General features: G+C 34.3%; 1 protein-coding gene and 1 pseudogene across 1 annotated transcript in view; one reads left to right on the plus strand and one right to left on the minus strand.

Annotated features, from left to right (window-relative positions):
• Positions 1 to 23,306, plus strand: part of LOC146168265 (uncharacterized) — a 34,083-nt gene that overhangs the window by 2,328 nt on the left and 8,449 nt on the right. The window contains exons 2-5 of the mRNA XM_083383108.1: positions 868 to 912; positions 9,009 to 9,129; positions 19,346 to 19,511; positions 22,332 to 22,409. Coding sequence (XP_083239234.1) covers positions 868 to 912; positions 9,009 to 9,129; positions 19,346 to 19,511; positions 22,332 to 22,409 — 410 coding nt within the window. The remainder of the gene's footprint in view (positions 1 to 867; positions 913 to 9,008; positions 9,130 to 19,345; positions 19,512 to 22,331; positions 22,410 to 23,306) is intronic.
• Positions 16,938 to 18,644, minus strand: LOC146168266 (uncharacterized; annotated as a pseudogene).

Consider the following 23,306-nt stretch of genomic DNA (forward strand, 5'->3'; position numbering starts at 1 on the left):
AGTCAAATGGACTTGTCATAAAAATAAAACAGTAAACTATTAGACGTTTTAAACCAGTAACCATTACTAAAAAATAAGCAAAACCAACATTTACCAAGCAAATTGTTTTATGATTAAAAATTTGGATAAATAGCTCAATTTTATAAAAAAAATTACTTCTGAAAAACACTTCATTTCAACCCAAGTTATTTAAATCAAGTCATTTTAAAACAGTCATTACCTTAAGTCAGTACAACACTGTTGTCAATTGTCAAATACAAACTTGACGATAAGCCAGCTTGAATGAATAAAGGCAGACTAAAGAGAAAAAATATCCTGCATTTATAACCCAGGTGCAAACAAAAAACGAAAGATAAAGTTTTATGTTTAATTTCGGGTTTGCATAAGATCACAACGCATGACCCAATTACATTAAAAATGTTGCTGCTTCAGTCAGTGAGTTGAACCCTCTGAAAAACGAACCAACAATGATTATATCACTTACAAAAAAGGGGGATCAGAACCCCCAAACTCCCTGGATGCGTCACTGTTACAAATCAAACAAAAAATATGAGCTTGCAGAGGTTGAGTTGGGTGTTAACTTGACTTAAACGGTTGAATCTTTTTTGGAATTTGGTAATTTCTTCTGTTGAAACTAAATAATGTAGTTCTATAAAAATACAGTGCAAATAAAGGCATTAGAATATATCCTAGAAACTACATGTCGGTCTGTCTAAAATGATGTTTAAACATATATTCTATTCAAATAAAGTAAATATATACAATTTAAATTTGTCATTCAAAGTTAGGAGGTTTGAGTTTTAAACTGCCTCAACCAAAGTTGGATACAGTTATTAGGTATTGTTATAAATATGTATTTTTTTACAGATTTGCAATATAAATTTGTTATGAGAAAAGACTCAAATGTTCAAGGTAGCGTTTACTTTATTGTTATAATTGTTTAATGTTGATAAAATAATGTATATTAAATAAATGTATATTGTTTAATTGCTGATAAAATAATGTATAAAATTGTAGATTACAAGGTTATAAAATCTATGGAATCCATAATAAAAAAAAACCTAAATCAATTGAATCATTTTTTGCTAATTTCATTGAACTTATTGTAAATGTATTCACAGTGGCGTAGCGTACGCAACACTAAAACAAAGGGGTTGCAACACTAAAACAATAATGATCACAAAATTAAAACCGTGATTGGCTGTGATTATACATCGGAAACATTGCACCTGGCTTTAAAAACACGCCGGTGCTTAGCGCGGCCACCGCTTGGTCACCGCTTGTTATTGTTGTTTCTTGTTATTTGTTGGTGAAACGAACAGACTTCTCAACGACAGAGAGAAAACAGGCGTGTAAGCTACAGCAATGTGCATTTTAAACAAATTTAATTTATCCTAGATTTTTTTATATGAATTCATTTATGATATCATCCACGGGGTACGTAATATCCCGACTGTACTTTAGTTAGCGTTAAGCCGGTCAGGCGCTTTTTGCTGTAGGTCGCTCTATTGAACGCTTTTATTAGCCTCAATCTTGGAAAGGAGCGCTGGCCTTCGCAGTTGTAACAGGCAATCAAACTACAAATATCATCAATTTTTTGATAAGCATCATTAATTTTGCTGACCTAGGGATGTTCAAATCCTTGAAATCGAATCCAAATGAGATTTGTATTCAATTCTGCCGTTTATTTCAGGTAATTGAAACTGTTATAATTGAAAGTTTTACCGCCATGGTTGTGCCTAATTGTACATATGTGAGTGGCAAGTTTAGATAAAGTCTGTCGCTGTGGCAACACATTTATAGTTCTTGCTTTAAAGGTAACCTGGTATTGCAGTTGTCAACGTGTTTTTGGGCGACCATTTACTTTCTGTCTTGCAGTAACCATGCGACCATAGGCGCCGAACGTGGGTGTGCAGAGCGTTTTTAGATGCCCTGGATTTCTGGCAGGGCATCAAAACGCCTTGGAATTTGACCAAATCGCACTTGTAAATAGAGTTGAACGTCTTTTTCTTATTTTAGTACGTTTACATTCAATAGTGCAAATAAATAATCGAGGACAAATTATATTGTTCACCGACAGAGATCAGCGTGTAAGTCATTTCTATGTTGTGAAATGAGTAGATCGCCACTATATTTTACATTTCATCATATTAGAGTGCGCATTTGCTGAAAAAACTAAACATTTTGTACTGATTTAAAAAAAAACGCCCTTGATTTTTGAAAGTTTGGCGCCTATGCATGCGACTAACGTTTAATGTCAGGTGTGGAATCTGCTATTTCCCTAAATGCGTTAAGTTGCAAAAGTAACATTCCCTCATAAAACGTGCGGGCCTTACAAAATGCGCTACAAGGTTACTTAAGGTCAACTTTAGGCCAATATTCAGCGAGATTATGCAGTTATGCACCATTAATTTTCCAGTATTAGTAATGCCAACATACAGTACCGAATTGCCGAAGAGCTGAATAGAGTTCATTGTGTATTATTGCATTGTACTCAACTATATTGGCAAAAAAATAAGTTCTGGCACCAACCTGCCCATGTCTCACAGTTTAAACAACTGATTCAAATGACAGTTGTTAAGAATGCTAAACATTTGAGAGATTATTGTTTTATTACAATTTACACATGTTAGCAAATTGTATTGCGATTTATTTCTGTGACTGTGGGCCCTGTAGAGTAATTTGAGATTAATCCCTCCCCCAAACAAAATTGAGTTTAATTATTACAAAAAAATATATACTAGGATTCTATGTTCTGGATTCCTTATTCTAGACTTAAAACCTAAAGTTCTAAAATCCCTGGGCATTCTACTTTGAACATCCCTACAGTGGCAATGAAGTGCATCAGTTTTGATTGATATCTCACAGAGGCTGTTCTGACACCGTAATTCCATAGCGTTCCGCATGCAATGGAAATCATATGACTTGAATGCATCAACGAGGTGTTGCGTTTTTATAATGGCTGTTTTCAGCATCTAAAAGATACTAATAAAAAAAAACATAAAAATATTTTGGGCTTCAGCCGAACCCGCTAGAACTGTTTAACTCAAACCCCGAGACCCCTTATTTCAGGGGTTCCCAACCTTTTTACGATCTCATACCACTTGGACGCTCTGTACTGCCATTTACAACTAGCAATATTCAACGCTTTTTGTAGCTTAAGCTATAAAACACTATTATTATATTAATTAGGAGCAATCGTTTAGTATAACTAACGCCCACTGTCCCATAGCGTTGTACGGCTTTTCAAAGCAACTGTGCTCCTTGTTGACAATCGACACGACCTGTATTTTGAAGATCGCAATGTTAGGTAATAATAGAAATAGGCTTCAGGATTTGTTTTGTACACAAACCAGATAAACAAAATATAAAGTTATGAATCCAGGTTTTATTGAAAAAAACGAAAGCTACTCGCGTACCACCTGAAAAACCTTCGCGTACCACAGGTTGGTAACCCATGCCTTAAATGATTTGGGTTGCTAATTATGTGACACCCCCTTTGAAACGGCCACGCTACGTGCCTTAATATAAATTTTTGTGGAGGCCAGACAAAGCCTGGGGCTAAATCTCCCTAGTTAAAACTGCACTTGGTTATGCTGGCTTGTTTGTGTCATCCCTTTCTGTATGAAAGATGTTGTGGCGCTGGTATAGAATTCTACCATAGCATTCAAACAATTATTAAAACTTTGTATAGCAGGTGATTACCAAAAAAGCACAACTTCATACAGAAGGGGGTCTACTGCACCATAGTGGGGGAGCTATGTGTCAAAAAACCTTCATGCATGCCAAAGATAGGTAGATGTGATATTTTTGGCACAGGTGTTCATTTTTAAGTTATATCTTGATTTTTGCCCGAATCCAATTTGATTTTGGTGTAGTTCTCTCCCCCCCCCCCGTATATGACCCCCTAAAGTTCTAAACCCTTAAATTTTAGCTTCATCAAAATTAGCTGCGATAGGTCTCAAACAAATTAGCATAAAAAAAAATTTCTAAAAATATATTTTTTTAATTTTATGACGTATATATAATTTTAAAGTTATTGCTATTTTATTTTACGTTTGGATGACGTCATCGCTAGAATAGGAATTTAATCTTATTAATCAAGATATCCCCTCATTCTTATCCCCTTTATAGATTTGATGTCGCTGTTTTGGTTTTCTGGAATTCTTTTTACATCTCCAGTCGAATTATGACGTCATAGTGACGTCATCGGTTGTCGAAATTGCACATATTTTCAAAATTACTTCAAAGCAGACGTTAAAGTTTTTGTCTTATGGTTTAAACATAGACAAAATATATGTTCATTAAATGCAGACTATAATATTTAAAAATCACCCTGGAAGTTAGTCGCATGTAGGCTGTAAGTAAAGCAACAATATGATACATCAAGGTCTCTCAATTTCGTATAATTCAATAATCAAAAGGTGAAAAAACTGTGCAAATAAGATATCAATTAGCGATAAATCAACAGCATGCCGGGAAAAATACAATTGTAACGATATATGCATATTGGTAAATAAAGAACAATACATTTGTGTTGAAGTCACTAAATAAAATTAGAAAATTAGTAAAACAAGAAATTGCGCTAAAAACGATATGTTATTTATCGAATAAACAACATTTTAGTTCATAAAAAAAATGTGTAATTATTGTACTGGTCTTCAGGTTAAACAAGACTTTTTACATTTGCACAAAGGTGAACAACTTAATTTTGCTTTCTACACAAGCCATTCATTGAGCAGCCCTTGATTCAGCCACAAATGATCATGTGATTGGAAAACAGTGTCTATTTCGTTGAAAGAAAGCCAGCAATTCCACGCTTGTTTTTTTCCATGCCCTAGAAAAGCCAACATGGTGTCACACCCTGTAAATGCATGGAAAAAAGGTTTTCTTTTCCAACACCAAATTCTATCCACAGCTCTTTGATTTGAAGTTTTTTTACATAGAAAGTAGCCAGATCAACAACATCGGTATCCACTGTTCGAATAAGCATATTCCTAAAACCAGATTTTACACAATGTGCGCAATGCAAAAAAATCCTTGTGTCAGCTACTTTATGGTTCGAAGGTCCAAGGAGTTCTAAATTAGATTTGTTACTTTTTGTAAACCGCTAAAAAGCCACGCCAGTTCTTCGGGATAGGGGTATTTTCTTTTATGTTGATCACACAGTAAGAACAAACAGACTCAACACGTTCAAACCTGGCAAAAGACTTTATGTTGGTAGTTAAATAGCGATCAAATACTACATCTATTCTTTCAAAACCGTCTGATTTAAAAAAAATGTGTTTCCAGAAATGATTGTGGTTCTCGCAAAACGTCTTGACGGACAAGGGGATGCACAGTGATTGTACTAAAACGGCACCATCAAAAATGACAGAAGGAGAATGTGGATTGGAAAAACTTTGATTTCCTAGACATTCTATCATAATACATTTTAAATCAGACTTTGTCCCAAATCTTATTTGACCTTCAATGGACAAAGGGGGGAAGTATGCAATTTCATGAGAAAAGAAAGGGCCGTAATCTAATCCTCTAGTTCAGCGGTTGTTAACCGGGGGGCGCCATTTCATGTTTTCATATCATCACAGCTTTAACTGGCCTATTCAATTACAGCTTTGTCAACTTATAGATAAACGATACATCTATTTTTTCTCAATATTTTATATATGATAACAGACTAGCAACAGGGAATCTTAAGAATCTATAATGTTTTTGCAATATTGCCATTGTATTGTGTGCCGTCACATCTTTTGAAACACGATAATGCAATGTTTAATATTTGCGCTCGACATCACAGCCTTACAACTGTGGAGTAAATGTCCCCACAACACGTTTGTCTATATCAGCTTGGTAAAAATCAATGTGTCGAGCACGAGCAATTTGTTGTATGCCCAATGCGAAAAGCCTCCTGAATTTACAGGTTAGCGCCATTTCAACCAGGTAAAGCTCAATTTTTTTCCTACAACAAACTTCACTATTTTCAAGTTATCTCAGTGATGTTTAATTGAAAAATCCGAATTGTTTTATTCAGGGGGGGCGCGAGGCATAGGAAAATTACCAAAGGGGGGAGCGGCTGAAAAAAGGTTAACAAACACTGCTCTAGCTTGAATATTTACGAGGCATTCCAAAAACAAACTGTGATTTCTGCGAATGTTCGCGGTAGATTGTTGTTTTAATTTTTGATCGGAGCTTTTTACATGGTTCTAAAAAGAATTAGCTTGTTGTTAGGATATTTTCCCCAAAGTGACGTTGTTTGTTCAATTAAAACGTTATGTACAAACTCTAAATATTGTTTTGGTTCCATTCTCTTTAAGAGATTGCCAGCAATTCAAAACGCTATTTGGTGCTACAAATCTCGTAATAATCCGGTAAGACGTGGTTTAAGATTTGTAGATCGTCTTTGTTGCTGACTTAAAAGTAAGTTGACCTTGTCTAATGGTAAAAATATAGTCTCACTTTAACCTGTTATTAATAACAACTTTACCTGTACTAATACTTTTCTAAAAGACACCTCTTTTTTTGCAATTTAAGCTTAAGCTTGACTGTCAAATGCATTTTTGGTTGTTTAGTAATTCATTAATTTGTTACGTCATAAAAGTAATTATACTGCGTTTTATTGCTTTTTACATTCTATATTAGGATTTCTACACTGTAATGAATCTCATTTTTTCCTAAATACGAAAATCATGTCATAGCTTGAGTGGAATATTTTTCTAATTCTGAAAAACAAAAATGCTATTTTAAATCAATTAAAAAGTTATCATAAAATGGAGGTTAAGAAACAAATTTAACAGATTTACGATTTTTAACGATGACGTCATCAAAACGTTAAATAGCAATAACTTTAAAGTTACACATCATAAAATTAAAAAAAATAAATATGTTTTTAAAAATAATTTTTCATTCTGTTTTGTTTGAGACCAACCACATCCAATTTTGCTTAATCCAAAATTTAGAGGTTTAGGGGGTTATATGGGGGGAAGTACACAGAAATAAAGTTGGGTCCGGGCAAAAATCAAAATAAACATCTGTGCAAAAAATCTCACGTCTACCTATCGTATGCATGCCAGTGCAGATATCGCCCCCACTAATATGAAAAAAGTTGTTTTTTTAGTTAGTTAAAGTTTTGCATAAAACTGTGATGCTTGCCTTCAAGTCATTCCTAATTGGTCAACTGATCTAGGTTATCCCCTTTAAGAACTTCAGGTGTACTCTGATTTTTGTGCCTTTTTCAATATTCTTTTGGTATTGTGGATCCTGTTCTACGGTACTGTAGATCCTTTTCTTTTCAAGTTGTGCATACAAACAGTTGATTTAGCCTGGCTTTGCTTGCACAAAAATCCTTGACTGATCAACTGATTTTGGTTAGCCCCCATAAAGGCTTTCTGGTGACTTATTGACCCCTGTTTACTGTATTGGTAAATCAATACAGGGTTGGCCTTGGATTAAAATTTGTACTGCCATTCGGGCGAGTATCTTTTACCAAGCAGCACTCGCCCCGAAGAAATTACACTCACCAAAAATACTGGCATGTCCTCTGCGAATTTCCGTCCTATCAAATTGTTCTATGATAATCTAATGTGCCTTAATATTTAAGTGTGATACACAATTTTTTAACTGACTTATAAGCGTGTTTAATTACATGCTTGGATGGACAAATAGAATGCAGTTTTGTGCTCAATACTTACAATGTTTATATTGGAAATATTTACACCCTCTGGCCACAAGTAAACAAGTTGACTAAATTAGCGATAATTTGAACTATTGCTTAATCCTGGAAACCGACTCCTAGATTTATGGTCACTACTAAAAAATAAAAAAATAAAGATTCGGTTTTTCTATTACAGTTCGAGTAATAGTGCTGCCGTAATGCCATAATCACTCTTAAAAAGGGATGGCAATTAAATCATCCTTTTTAGTCATTAGGTAATTTGCTAAAAAAATAATAATTGTCCCCTGCATGCAGTAAGCCTTTAAAGATAGTGACCATACTAACAATAAGTAATCCATAGTAAAGATAAAGTGATCTTGGCTTGTAGGTTTTTATCCAATTTAGTCGGTCTTTATAAACCATAATATTAATGAGCTTTTGTTATGTGATTTCCACATCACAAAATCTCTGCCGAGAAATATTATTAAACCTGTCAAATGGTCATTAGACTAACTATTGCCTACTACACAGACTGTTTGGATTGTGCATCGAAATATTGAATGCGCAGCAGTTTTTACCACAAGCAATGCGTTTAGTCATTTTCTAGTTGTAGTTGCGCAAAATATTGTGAAGGGCAAAATTATTGGTCTTCAGGCTTTGAAATTAAACATAATTTGTTACAATATGGTGAGTTATGGCCACCCCACAAAAAATCTGGCGACCCCCCTTGGGGTCGCGACCCACAGGTTGGAGACCCCTGCTCTACAGAATGCATTTCTGCCAAATTATTCTAGTTATTGCCTGAATATATCATATATATTTTTGTTTGCAGGAATATATTACATCTTTGTCATCTCGCCCATCCAAATAGGCTTGTCAGTAATAAAGTTTATACACCCCTGAGCTGCAACACTCATTTGATTCTTGATTATTGTCTGCTGCTTATGACATGTGCCAGTTGCACCACACTTTAAAATCAGCAAACTCTGGGCCAAACTTTAAAATGAGCAAACTAATGGTTCATGGCCAACAAAATATTTTATAGCCTTTCAAACTGGTGCACTCCATCCATATTTTGGTCTAACCTAGTGGTACAGTCGCAAACTGGTTAAAGAGCAATGCCTTAGATTTCTAGGGCCTACACTATCAGAATCTTTTTGAAGATTTTTGTTTTTTTAATTATTATATTGTTGCTTAAACAATCAAAAATGTGTGATTTAAGTCATCTATCAATTAACCAATTGTTTTCTTCATTTTTTGTTTATTTATTTATGTATCCTTTACTGTTATCTTAACAATAAATTCTCTCGTGTACTGATTTTTTTAAAACTATGTCAGTACATTGTTTTTTTTAAAGCCAGTGAAAACTTTCAAAGCATTCTACTTCAAGAAGAAGTAAAAGACCTGCAACTTGCTCTTAAACATGCCCAGGGTAGAAATTCTCTTTTGCAACAGGTACTAAGGACTCACAAAAAAAGGTATGCAACATATCTTGTATAAGTTTTTTCTATGTGTTGCAAACTGGAAACCCAAGTTTTATTGGACTTCACCCAACTTTTAAATAAATAGTTTTCCAAAATGTTTTCTGTGTGTAATTGGATACTAATTTACTGGGTGAAGGCTGGCAATTGAAAACAGCATTTAGAGAAAAAAGCATGATTTGTAAATTGAGCTGTAACATCATTGATGCATCGCTTCTCAGCAGTTGCCAATTGGACAAAGAATTAGCAGGGAATTAATTTTGTTTTGCGGATCTGAAAAAACTTTAGTAATTGAAAACCACATTGTTTTTAGTGGGTAAAAAAGGCAGTGCTAGGTATATAAATTGTTATTCATTTTAAAAACTTCTTAAAATTGATAGGAGTATGTTGCATGTTTCACTTTGACTGGAAAAGCCTAGATATTCCTATTTAACTTAAAAAAATCAATAGCGAAGAGCGCTAGTTGCAATTCCAGTTAAATTGACAAAAGATAAGTATGTCAATGGCGGATCAAGGGAGCACCAAGCCATACTCTTTCCACTAAATCACATTTTTGTCTATTTTAACCATGGCATAAAAAAAAATTGTCAACCTTTGCACGACTTTTAATCCAGTTTTACTATGTTTTGTTTGTGCTAAGCAAAGCTCTAATTGGCTTAAATGCACTATGGAATGTTGGAATTCCTATTAAACTATAAACTCTGATATTACAAGCAGCATGATGATCTCTGTTATGTGCCTAATGCGTTTAGTCCAGCGATTCTCAAAGTTTTTTTTTCGTATTCCTCCCTTAAAGACTCGAAACACTGTTAATTTCTCCCAAAAATATCACAAAAAGGAATATTGTCAAAATTTCACAGTATATGGATGTGATGTGCAGTGTGCGTTTTTATGATTTATCTCAGAGATAACATTACAAAAGTAGGTTAAAAAACAATACAAAAATGCGTAGAACAATTTTACTGAACAAAATTTATATAACGTATTCACAAAGTGTTATTTATTGTTAAAGTGAACAATGAGCTTTGTGTTAGAAAGAAATTATAGAACAATGCTATCACACCTAAAGTAATTTCTTTTAAAAAAATACATTCTTAGACTAACCAATGAGCCATCAACCATCTTCATTTTTTTCTGAGTAAAATTATGCTGGTTTAAAAATCCGTTGTTTAATTTGTATCTTAAAAAGTCTTGGAAGACCATTAGAAATTTTAGTGGAATTCTTATACAACCAAGTTTATGGTAATGGCCTTTATTCTGTGTTGTGTCATAACCAGTGTAAATTTGAGGCACTTGCACACTTTTTTTGGGCACTTTCACGGAAGTGCGCAAGCCAAAAAAAATTAAAAGTTGTTTTTTCACTTAAATTCAACCTCCAGTCATCATCTGAAGCTTACTTTAACACTATTTTGCACACATTATTACATGTAATACCTTAGATACCTTATTTTTACTTCACAAAATTTTTAAAAAGTGCCCAAATTAGTTTTAGTCGAGCTACGTACAAAACAAAAAGTGCCTAAATCAGTATTATTTAAGCTACGTATGGAACAAAAAGTGCCCAAATTAGTTTATTTGAGAAACGTTCGACCAAAGAAGTGCCCAAATTAGTTTTATTCGAGCTACGTACGGACAAAAAAGTGCCAAAATTAGTTTTATTCGAGCTACGTATGACGAAAAAAGTGCCCCAATTAGTATAATCCGAGCTACATATGACCAATAAAATGCCCAAATTAGTTTAGTTTGAGCTACGTACGACCTAAAAAGTCTCCAAACTAGATTTATCCGAGTTACGCACTAAACAAAAAGTGCCCAAATTAGTTTTATTTGAGCTACGTACAACTTAAAAAGTGCACAAATTAGTTTTATCCAAGCTGCGTACGGGCAAAAAAGTGCCCAAATGAGTTTTATTTGAGCTACGTACGTAACAAAAAAGTGTCCGAATTGGTTTTATTTGAGCTACGTAAGACTAAAAAAGTGCCCAAATTAGTTTTATTCGAGCTATGTACGGAACAAAAAGTGCCCAAATTTCTTTATTTGAGCTACGTACAACCAAATAAGTGCCTAAATTAGTTTTATTCGAGATACGTACGGAAAAAAAAGTGCATAAGTTTCTTTTATTTGCACTACGTACGAACAAAAATGTGCCCAAATTAGTTTTATTCGAGCTACGTATGGAACAAAAAGTTCCAAATTAGTTTTATTCGAGCTACGTACGGAACAAAAAGTGCCCAAATTAGTTTTATTTGAGCTACGAACATCCAAAAAAGTGCCCCAATTAGTATAATCCGAGCTACATATGACCAATAAAATGCCCAAATTAGTTTAGTTTGAGCTACGTACGGACAAAAAAGTGCCCAAATTAGTTTTATTTGAGCTACATACGGCCAAAAAAGTGCCCAAATTAGTTTTATTTGAGCTACATACGGCCAAAAAAGTGTCCCAATTAGTTTGCTTTGAGGTATATGTGCGAAGTGGTCCTTAACTAGGGGAAGCGCTTCCCCTTGAATAGAGCGCCGGCAAATTTTTAGTGCGTTGCAAGAACTGCTATAAATATTTCATATTTTGTGCAGTAATTTTCATGGTTACATGTTACGCCTGGTATGATTTCTGCCTATATTCGGTGTCTTTACTTTGAAATTACACGCATGTGGACTTCACACGATCCGTCAGAAATTAGTGCAGTTATAAGCAAACATGTCTACGACAATTAGTGCATCCAAGGGCAGGAGAGTCTGACTTTTAGTCCTTGAGGTGGCGGCAATGCACTAATTAGACCTTTAGGTAAACTCCAGTCAGAGATAAATAGTAAATATTGGCTGAAAACTCACAAAAAAACTATGAGATAGTTTTAATATTACTTGAACCAACCGAACCCAAATGCTAACCAGCACCCTAACTCAATTAATGTGGGTTGATTTAATAATTATTTGGGAAAAGCAAGTATTATTAAATTTAATCTCCTTAAGCAGTTTTGTTAAGTCAAATTAGTGCATTGTCCAAGACTTAAAAGTCTAAAAGTCAAACTTTCCATCCTTTGGTTGCCCTAATTGTCATAGACCTTTTGCTTAGAACTGCACTAATTTCTGACGGTTAGGATGGTAGTTTAGTAACTGCCATAATTTAGCTCGTGATTTTATGATTGGCAAGTTTTTGAACTACTAATGTTGATTAGTTCTCGGTGTCTATAGGCTCATTTAACTCATATTTAAATCTTTTATGATGGATTTGCGCTTAGTTTGTCCGAACAGGGTAGTACAGTTGACAGGGATCTAAGTTGTGCATAGATGTTAGACACCAGGCCATGGTTTTTAGTAACTAGAATTTTTTGCGATACGGGTGAATCTTTCGTTTACAACTTTCTTTTGTCCTAATTTGGAGATATATTTTAGCTCAAGGTATCTATGTTTAGCACTGTATGTTTTGTGTTATATGTACTTGCTTCATATAAAAAAACTCGCAGTGTAATAGTTTTAAACTTTTTCAAACAAAATTATTACAATTATCTGCGATATGCTTTTATTTGCAAAAAATAAGTTTTCATGCTGTTTTTTGATGCTTAAAAGGTTAGGAGTTTTCGAAAATAAAAATTTTAGGTTTATTGTTTTGGTAAAACAGTGTACAATGCAAATTATATTATACCCCCAAAAAGCAAAGTTGCATGTTGTGTTAACTAAAGGAGTAGCTTGAATTTATGTCAATATAAACAGGAAAGTCGAGAAGGCGAAATTTTTTTAATTAAAGTTATCAACGTAAGAAAATGTGCAACCCGTTTAAAATTAAAAAATGCTTACTGCTAAAACCGCTGTACTACGCGCGATAATTACCTTGACCAAGTCCGCCACACAAACTACCAAGCGAAATCGCGTCTCAATCGAGTGCAATACTGCAAATAAAGAGTATAATTTTGATGTGTGGGGAAAAATTAATTAAGAATATTGCGATGCCTGTCGTCTTGTGCTTTGCCGAGCAGATTGCTCCTCTCCATTGCAACGAAAACATCCGTCCGATGGACAAAGCAAGCCTAAAATAATTACAGATTCTATCACTGGCCAACAAAAAAATTTTGGCATGGAAGGTAAGACCGATTTTAAGAGTATATCAGGGCTCGAAAATGCCATTATGCCATTAGTTTTTGCCAATTGGCTCTAGATTTTAAGATATGATCGAATTTAGGTATTTTCGTATCTTTAAATAATTGGGGGGGGGGGGGGGACAAGAATGAGCGAAAGATAAAGACACAATGTGATTACCTAGATGAAGAAGTGATACATATATCTATTCTTTTCCACATATTGAACACAAAAACTGCTCCATTATTCGTATTTTCATCAGACTCTCCTAACATATTGCAATTTGTGAGACTAAATCTTCCTATACCACCAGTATGCCTAAGCCTACACAAGAAAGACGACAATTTGTGAAAAACAAACAGTTCTCCATGCACAAGCTATTCACATATATAGGCCATTCCTTTTTAATCCAGTGTTGAACAGCGACCCAACTATCCCAGTAACAAATAAATCAGGGATACTTGGTGTAGCCACCTTGATGTCCTAAGAGAAAGTTGACCATTGTCAAATCCACACATATCTTCCAGTTATGCTCACTATAAGAAATTCTTCAGGACTTTGGTAGATTGCTAGTGCTCCTTTAAAACGATTACTTGGCCAATTGAAACACAGGCAAACTTATTTCCGTTGTGAAGTAGCACACATTTCAAACTTTTTTGGAGCTATCAATGAATAACCTTCATTCTTCTGGTTTATATTCAAGCAGACCCATAGATAAACGAAGTCCTTCGATTTTATTACAATACAGAACAAATCTTCTTAGGATAAAAACTGCATTAACATTTCTCCTCTGACCCGGTAAAACGTTAAGTTTGTTGCCGAATCAAGAATGTTACGAGGAGAGAAGACAGGACTTCGGACGTTTCTTTAGATAAACCTAAATCACGAACTAGGTTGTTTAGCTGATCTTGAGTAAAAGGCTTCGGTTTACTTTGCATTTGTGAAGATGTTGAAGAGTCGGTGTCACTGCAGTTGCTAGTATTGCCATCTTCGTCTTCCATTACATCGAACATCGCAGCTTTATCCGAAATCAAATTTGGCAGGGACATAAAAACGGGAACAGGAATTTCAGGGCAGTGCGCAACTGGCCGTAAAGCAGAGTCAATGTTGGGGTAGTGGCATGACTTCTTCTTGTTCGGTTCCAACCTGACACGTCATTCATGCAAAAATATCAATCATCATGGTGATTCTTAGGCTCACGTATGTTACTGCTTTATGGAAGAGAGAAAGTAATCTAAGGCCTGTTTTTTACCTCCCAAGCGAGACATTTGTACCAGACATCTCAACATTAAGGCAAAAATAAATAGCTGCTTCACATGGCTTCAGCTTTTATTAACTCGTTGCTCACTAGCATACATTTTTCATGGTATATAGGAAAAAGCCATATCTAAAAAAAACTAGAGCCAACTCAGCAAAAGTAATGGCATTTTCGGACTCAGAGCCCCTCATATACTCCTAAATCGATCTAATATATCATGCCTTTTGAAAAAAAAAAATTTTGTTGGCCTACATTTAAGTGCTAATAAAAACGGAAGTTCCAAACTAATTATTATTTGTCCTATGGGATTGGGGTAAAAATACAGTGGTTTTTATTACCCCATTGTAACTTTTAGGTTTATAAAGTACTAAATATGCCTAGCTAATATGTAGCATTACCAAAGCTTTACATTGAGGCTCGTTTGTAGACCATGAACTAAAAAATACTAACGTAGACAACTAATAGGCATGTACTTTAGGTAAAATACCCAAACTTGTTAGTTTTATTCAGGAAATTTAAAGCTATGCACCAAAAGGAATAAAATACCAGGTAACATTAGTGCCAGTAGAAATTGAAACATTTGAAAAAATTATTCGGTCACAAATAGGGACTTGACATTTTATTCCCATACCGATACCAGATATTTTCAACACAATATATTCGATTTAACACCAATTGAAGGTATTACTAGGCTCAACCAGGCAAAATAAATTAAATTTTAACTTCTAGGATTATTCTTTTCAGGTTAATTGATCAAAACTCGCCTTAACCTTAAGAAAGTTGTTACCTTAGGATGTTAAACTTCTATAAATTTACCTTACTAGAAAAACTAGAAAATATATTTTTAGAAAATATAACAAGTGTCCCAGAACCTAAACAAGTGCAGATCGCACAAGTAGACTTGGGCAAGTATTTTAGACTTGTCCTATAACATAGGGGAAAGTTTTGAAGATGTTTTGTGATAATGGGGATGAAATAAAGGCAACTTAACAATTTTATTCATAAAAAAGAAGAAAAAGCAAATAAGTCCAGGTTGTCGTGGGATTTGCCCACAATGTTAAAGTAACTTACTTCTTTTGGGTACTAGAAATACCATGTTAACCAGTGCTAACTGTGGAAAGGAACAGTTTTAATTTACCACTGGGAATTAGTTGCTAAAAAGTTTTTAAACAGGTGCAAATTCGCAGTACCATATTGTAATCGTAAGACACTCAAATCCTCTTTAAAAATTAGGTATTTATGAAAATTGTGTGTTGTTGTGGCTTTGAAAGAGTATCTTTGGTCTATAGATGTAAATAAAGTCTAATCTGCTCCTATAAATTATTATAAATGGTCCTAATGTACACTCGTTTTTTTCCCCGGCATTGTTTTTTTTGCCCCTTCATCAGGGTAAAAAACAACAACAAATATTGTAAAATGTGTTGTTGTTTTTTTTGCATTTCAACTACCTTATCCACTTGAATGCATATTTGTGAGATTTTCTATCAAAAACTATTTTGCTGACCAAGAGCCATTACCTTGTTTTAATCTCACATATATGTACTGATACTCTCCTGAAGGGACTAAAAACAAATAATAGAAGGGTTGTTACCTGTTGATATTAAAAAAAAAACTTGCGTTTTTGCTTGTTGCCTTGAAATTGAATTTGGTTGTTTCGTTATTGCTACCACAGGACTATAGATTTGTCATTTTCAAAAGCAAACACACTGGGAACAGATCAGGTTTTAACAAATTTTCACAGATGCCTGTACAACTCTGGCTTGCAGCCTCGTTCAAGATCTTTTTTTTACTTTTATAGGCCGAGTTTTGGCCAGTTTATCATTTTTTGGGAATCTATGGAATGGCACACCTGTCTTAGCTGCCTTTTATATTCAGTGCACATTAGCACTATTAATATATCTTGAATCTAAAATGAAACTTTCTTATCAGCAATTAGTCAAGTAGCAACATCAATCGAACACACGCATGACTGGTAGTATCGCCCATTGGCAACCAATTGATAGCGATTCACCAGTGGCGTCACCAGTGTTTTTTTTAAGGTGTTTTGGGGGACCAAAACGGTCCCCCAAATTTCTCCAGCGGTTTTCCAAAATTTGGACTTGCAACTAATATGGCAATTTTTCGGTATTTAAATGAAACACTTGCGGTCTCTTAAAACTACTTAGCGGTCACCCAAACCAAACCTTAAAAAACCCCAGGGCGTTACAACCCAATTTTTGCAATACGCTAATTATTTGCCAGTCTTCACTAGGGTTAGTTCGGATATCAATAATTTTTACTATCCGGATAACAGTTATATCCGTATATTTGGAATTTATCTAACCGGTTAACCGGATAATAACTGCTAAGTGAGACAATCAATTTCACGAGGTTTGCATGAAAAATGGATTGTAAAATCATTACACAGCTTTTTTGTCGATCTACGTACACGCGCAGTACGAGTGAATACGAGAAAAATCACGTAAATTTAATGTTCACTTCTTCTGCAACGCCCTCCTTATACAGCTCAATGCATCAATTGTGGAGTCCTGTAGACGGGACCGGAGTTTTGTAACAAAGAGTCCACATGCACTGAATGCTCTTTCTGCTTCCACAGAAGTGGGCTGAATAGTAAGCAGCGCTTCATAGAGAGTCTGAAGGTTGGCAGGTCGTTTCCCAGAAGCTTCAAAGACTTCATATTCCTTTTGGACCTTTCTTCTGTTTAGGTTTGGAGTACTGGAAGGACGAGTAGCTGATACTGGAATTGATGCCGACATGATAGCTCGCTCTAATTCCTCCTTGAAGAGATTCATGTGATGATCCTCTACATACCGAAGTAGAAACGAGTGATATCAACTGGCTGTCTTCTCCAGGACCAGGCTTTGCTACTGCAATCAATTTTTGCATTAGGGTTGCTGCAAGAGCATACATCTTGTTTCTGTTTCCGTATTCGCCAAATGTATCAAGCTTGTTCTCCATCAAAAAATTGGGATCATGCAAATATTCAACTAGATTAACAAGACATGCATTTCTCCTTTCGTTGATTCTTACCTCAAGATGAGACTTAAGAGATGCCGAGTACGCAGAATTAGAATTAGAAAGAGTTTTAAGCACAAATTTGTGAATCCGCTCGGCGGTTAGAAGTGCAGCGTCCCTTCTGCAAAATCCATCTACAGCATGTTTAACTGGTATCAATCAGATCATGGAGAATTTTAATTTCTGCGTCCGTAATGGTGAAGTTCTAATCTCAACAAGAGCCATTCTGATACATTTTTCTGCTCTTAAAATGTTTTAATCATCTCTAAAAGACTGTTCCATCTGGTCTTTGAATCTAGAACTAACTTCAGCTCTGTATTCAGTTGTGCTTGGATATGCTTTTGCAGAATTTTGTTCTTAAGAGGACTTTTGCGAAACAGTCAGTTACTGCTAAATGATAACCATGCGCAAAAACAGAGCTGGTGGACACAACAAATCATTCTTCCTCTTCATCACACTAGCTCCATCTGTCGTAGCTGCAACAATGTCTTCCATCTTGAGGCCAAACTCCTGCAATCTTTCTTCCACCAAATTCGCTACTCTTTCAGCTAGAAGAGAACCTTTGATTCTTACCATTCCTAAATTAACGGGGTCTGAATCATAGTGCAGGTTTAAGTTCATTTATCTTCTGCTTCTTGTGCTTGGATATTTATTAAGAGTAACAGAACAGAATTTTCCAGTCTCTTTTTTATTTCAATCATTTCCTTTGTATCGCTTTTCAGTGTTTGGAAAAATGTTGTGATAATACTTCTGACATTTTGCACCGTTTATGGTAGCTTGTATCCTCTTGCTAAAAATGCTTGTCTCAGTTGCTTACTAGCAGCTATGGTGTTGAAAAAAAAATTCTGTCCACAGCTGGTTTTCCAAAAGAAACTTGCTGTTTTGCTTTCTTTGTGTCAAGAACAATCTTATGTTTTAAACCAAGATGGTTTCTCATTGCTCCTGTAGATCCACCTTTACAAGAAATCGTGTTTTCACAGGTTTCACATTTTGCCCTCTCACCATTTCTTGATCATAGAAAGTAGCCCCAGACTTTTGAAACGTTTAAATTCCATCTCTTAAATTAAGTCACTTCAAACTAGGTTGTAGTCAAAGCTTTTCAACTGACACTTCACAGACTTTACCTTGCCATGAGAATGCAGTCTTCTATTAAAAGAATCATTCATTATGCTTTCTTTGTGACGTGATAGTCAATTTCACTTATGCATTTTACGAGTACTGTAGTTGAAAGTATAAGACAATAGAAGTGTGAACAAAGGTTTAATTGCGCTCAGCGGGAGTCAGCCTCTACGTAACAAAGAATGTTCAAACTTACTAAAAAGTGTAAAACGCATTAGCAACGATACTCTTTTAGCCGGTTAACCGGCAGAATTATATCCGGATATCAGATAGAAAAAAAACTGCGGTTAATCGGTTAACCGTTATCCGGATAATCCAACCCTAGTCTTCACACAGTTAATTAGTATCGTATATGGTTACCCATGGCAAACCACTTTTTTTATAGAAAAACTTGTCATTTAAGATAAAAAATTGCCCTGTTTAAAAGTGATTCATTGAATCTTTTTTGCATTTATTTTTGCCCTTAGCTGTATCCGAATAAAAAATCATAAAGTGAAGTGTTTTTTGGATCTTAAGGTAAATTAACTGAGCAATGTTAATAAGATCAAAGGGTGAAATAAAGAGATATCTTCAATGTTCAAACAAAGAGAGTTGTATGATAAACACTATTTAAAAAACGGTTTATCTTATAATTAAGATGGTATGACATGAATATTATATCATGCAACATTATTTCGTCTAATTGACATTTATAAAAATTGTTCATGTATATTTGTAGAAATAAGTAATTTAGGTTTGATTTTCACAGGTTTCCCTCATCCCGATTTACTAGTGATGATGGTGACAATCATGGTTCCATTAATGAAAGCAATGAAAGTTCAACATCAAGTTGCAAGAGTTTTACTTCAGAATCTGCTTATCTAGATTTAGACCATTCAGATATGCCCTTCATAGCTACATTTGATCCTTTCATGGTAAATGTTGTGTTGCGATTAGAATATTCATATTTAATACCAATTTTAAAGTAAAATACTCTTAATGGTGTTATAAGACATCCATAAGTGTCTTACGTGTTTTTCACATTATTTATTATATTATAGAAACAAAAAACTAAGCAATGTAAAAAAACAAGTCCAGTCAATTTAGCCAAATCATTAAGCTATAACTTGAGTGCCTTATTTCATCATCACAAAATAAAAAAAATGTAATAATTCAAATGTAAAGCCATTGACCTTTGTTAGTTTGTAAAGTTTATTCATCCTATGGCATTGCTCTGCAAACATGGTGTGCTGTTGGATTCTGCAAAGTTCATTAACTGAGTGATTCAAAATCACCCAACCTATGAAGAATGGCCATATTGGATTTTGCCCAAAATCAACAGACTTTGTTAGAGTTTTTTTTTAAATATGTCAGCCATTTCTGGATGGTTTTAAATGTTTGTCTTGTTTTTGAGGCTGCACCAAGGTCTAACTGTTTTAATTATAGCAGTAGCTTACAGAGTTAATTTTTTAAGTTTTTTTAAAATCCCAGTTCAAGTCATCAGTTGCCCAAGTCAAATTCCAGTCAACTTGTAAACTTATTTTCAAAGAAATTAAAGGTTAACTCTAAAAAATGGTAAACTTATCCGATTTATGAGCAATAACTCAACTAAAAATTACATAAATTAATGTGCAAAATGTTTTCTGTGCAAACATTTAAATAAATAACCCAATTTTGCTAAAAAAATTGCTTGAAAACAAAAAATTGTAATGTAAGTCATTTGTAAACAGTGAATTAATTGCACTTGAATCAAGTCCTTGACTTAGGTCATTACAACACAGCTTGCTTCTGCATAAATTTGTTGTATAAGGACAATTAATGAAATGCATGAAATCTGACAAGTGAGGCTTATATAGCATGTAAAGCAATTAGCATTTTAGCACAAGAATGTACTTGCAATTACAGATACCATGCTGTGAACTGGTTATTTCGCTCTTTTTTTCCTTTCAAATCATTTTGCACCATTAGTTTCATGCCGTGCACTTTCCCAACTGGCCAGAATCCATTTTTTTAACACTAGAAATTAAACGGGTATTACTGCTCACATTCTCTGATTATGATTTATGCGTTTTCTTCTTAAATGTTAAGCTTTTATTGCCATTTGAAATTTTGGTGTCATGTATTTATTATGATAAAAAACCTTTATCTATTATGCCCAAAAAACCTTTATCTAAGACAATACTTTTGTGTTATGAACCCTTAAAGTTAAAAAAATAAATTTTGTTTACTTTGTTGTAAATAAAATGTAATTTGTAATCCAGTGAATGGTATACTTAACTATTTAGGACTTGTCTTTACTTTGATCATAAAATTGTAGAAATTCAATAAATATGGTTGAAAGTTGCAAAAAACGAAATGTATGTCGCCACCTGGTGGCAAATTAATGTAAATTAAAAATGCAATGTATTTAATTTTCAAGTTTTTATAAAATTTGAAACCTTTGGTTATTTTATCATCTTAACCTGCTGTTGAAAATGAAATCATTGAATTTAAAAAGGTTCAGATCAGAAATGTGATTCTGAAAAATGTATACCAAGGCAGGAAAATTGACCATATGCAATTATCTTTTTGAACTTTCTTAATATACTTTTTTAAACCTACAGTATATGGTATCATCATTGGCACAGTATATTTCAAAATAGTTTATAGTTTTTTACCAAACTCAAGTAAAGGGATGATTAGATTGTCTAAAATTCACAACATGGTTGTTCAATCATTATGGCATAGAGAAAGGGAGACTATCAACACTTAAATCAATACAATAGCAATGTAATTTTTTGTATTTTCGTTTTTATTATTATAGACGAAAAAATAAGTGTCTTGGTGTCGTTAACCCCACAGTTTATGCAAAACTCATGAAAATACTTCTTAATATTTTTGTCATTTAAAAGAGACAAAAAGCTAAGAAAAACAAGACGCTGGCTATTTAAAAAAAATTCTGTGTTAATAGTTAATATCAAAGAGATTTGAAATACAACGTAAAAATAATTAATAACAAAGACCTAGTATACTATTGAAATAGGAAATGGGATAATTGATATCACAAAGAAAAAATACAGCATATATTTTTCAATACATTGGTTGAATTTAGAGATGCACAACTGTATAAAGCAAATTCGATGTTCGAGCTGAAATAATGCTATAAATAAGGCCTGCGTGGCTAATTCTGCTAGCTCGTGTATATATTACTGCAATGAAGATTTAATATACTTAAAATGTCATTGAATTTAATTCAAACTAATATTTTTCTGATAAACAATTTCTAAAAGCTGAATATATATATTTTTAAATTTTGTAAGCGATTTATATGTAGTTTTTATCGATTTCAATTCGAAATAATTTTGACAAAATTTTGACTTTTTTGAAAAAAAAAAAAATAATTGCCCTAATGATGACATAATTTTCGTTTATGTACCCCCAATTTATTAGCTCTGTTAGTCCGTTATAAGAAAAAAGCTTCAGTTTAGCTTGTGGTTAGTACTGATTATTTTTGGAGTAATTATCTTTTTGTATTTTGGAGTAATTATTTTACTACAATTTGTTAAATTAACCTATTTTTTAAATTGCTAAGGTAGGCTCTTATTTCAAAGTTAAAAAAAGGCTCTACTATGGTAAAAGATTAAGCACCGCTTCACCAGCTGGTTACTGTTGACAAAACCTCATCATTAATTCTGTTGGCAGCTAAACCACCAAGTTAAACTACATACTTCATAGGTGTTGGTTGTTTATGTTAAAGTAATATATTTTGTTCCTAGGTTCAAGAAAAACCTGAGAACACTCCCCATTCTCCAACCTTGCCGGAATGCGAAGTGATTATTAAGTACCTTCATAAGGTAAATTCTGTTAACCATATGCGGTAATGTTTTATAGTTCTATGATTATGCTGCATACAACTCAAATATAAGCAGAATCTTAGAAACAAGCATAGTATGGTACCAGCCTTGTGTTAACTTGCTGCAGCCGCATGTTGTAGCCGATGATTTAAAAAAATAATAGGGTATTTTACATCAAACCAAATTACAATGTCGTGTTTTGTTTAAATGGCACGACTAAACACACAACCTTGGCGAAGCACGCCACACATACTTTACTTACCGGAATCCCGTGATATATCGATGGGAATTCATTTACAAACGTAAAAACTTTAGTCGTAGCAGCAATTGCTCAAATACGTAATCCCGGTACCATACTGAGTCCAACGAATCGGAGTCGGACTCAGGACTCGGGAGTCGAGGAGTTGGTTTGTTTTTGCTGGAGTCGGACTCGGGACTATGGACTCGAGTAAGACCTTGTAAAACTACCCGAGTCCCGAGTCCGACGTGCGCATGCGCAGTACCTAATTAAAAACTAATATGGCTGCCAAATGGAAATTGTAAAGGTGGAATATTATATGGTGGAATATTTTCCAACCATGTATTGTGAGTGAATGAATTATACGACACCCCTATAAGTGGATTGCTGAATATCAACGTTATTTTAGTTACGTAAATTGGTGAAATACAGGCCGTAGAGTCCGGGCCGGACTCGGGACTCGACAAAATCGCACATTCGGACTCAGGACTCTGGGCTCTGGACTCGGGAGTCGGACTATGGTTTATTTTTTTGGCCGTTGTCGGACTCGGGAGTTCTCTGCAGCCCTGGATGAAACAAACAGCAAGAAGCAATTAATCATAAAACTCAACAAAAGACATAACATTGGCAATTTAGCGCAGTTACTTAGGAGTGGCTAA

Source organism: Ascidiella aspersa, chromosome 1 (genome assembly GCF_963924565.1).
Source record: "Ascidiella aspersa chromosome 1, kaAscAspe10.2, whole genome shotgun sequence".
NCBI classification, from domain to species: Eukaryota; Metazoa; Chordata; class Ascidiacea; order Phlebobranchia; family Ascidiidae; genus Ascidiella; species Ascidiella aspersa.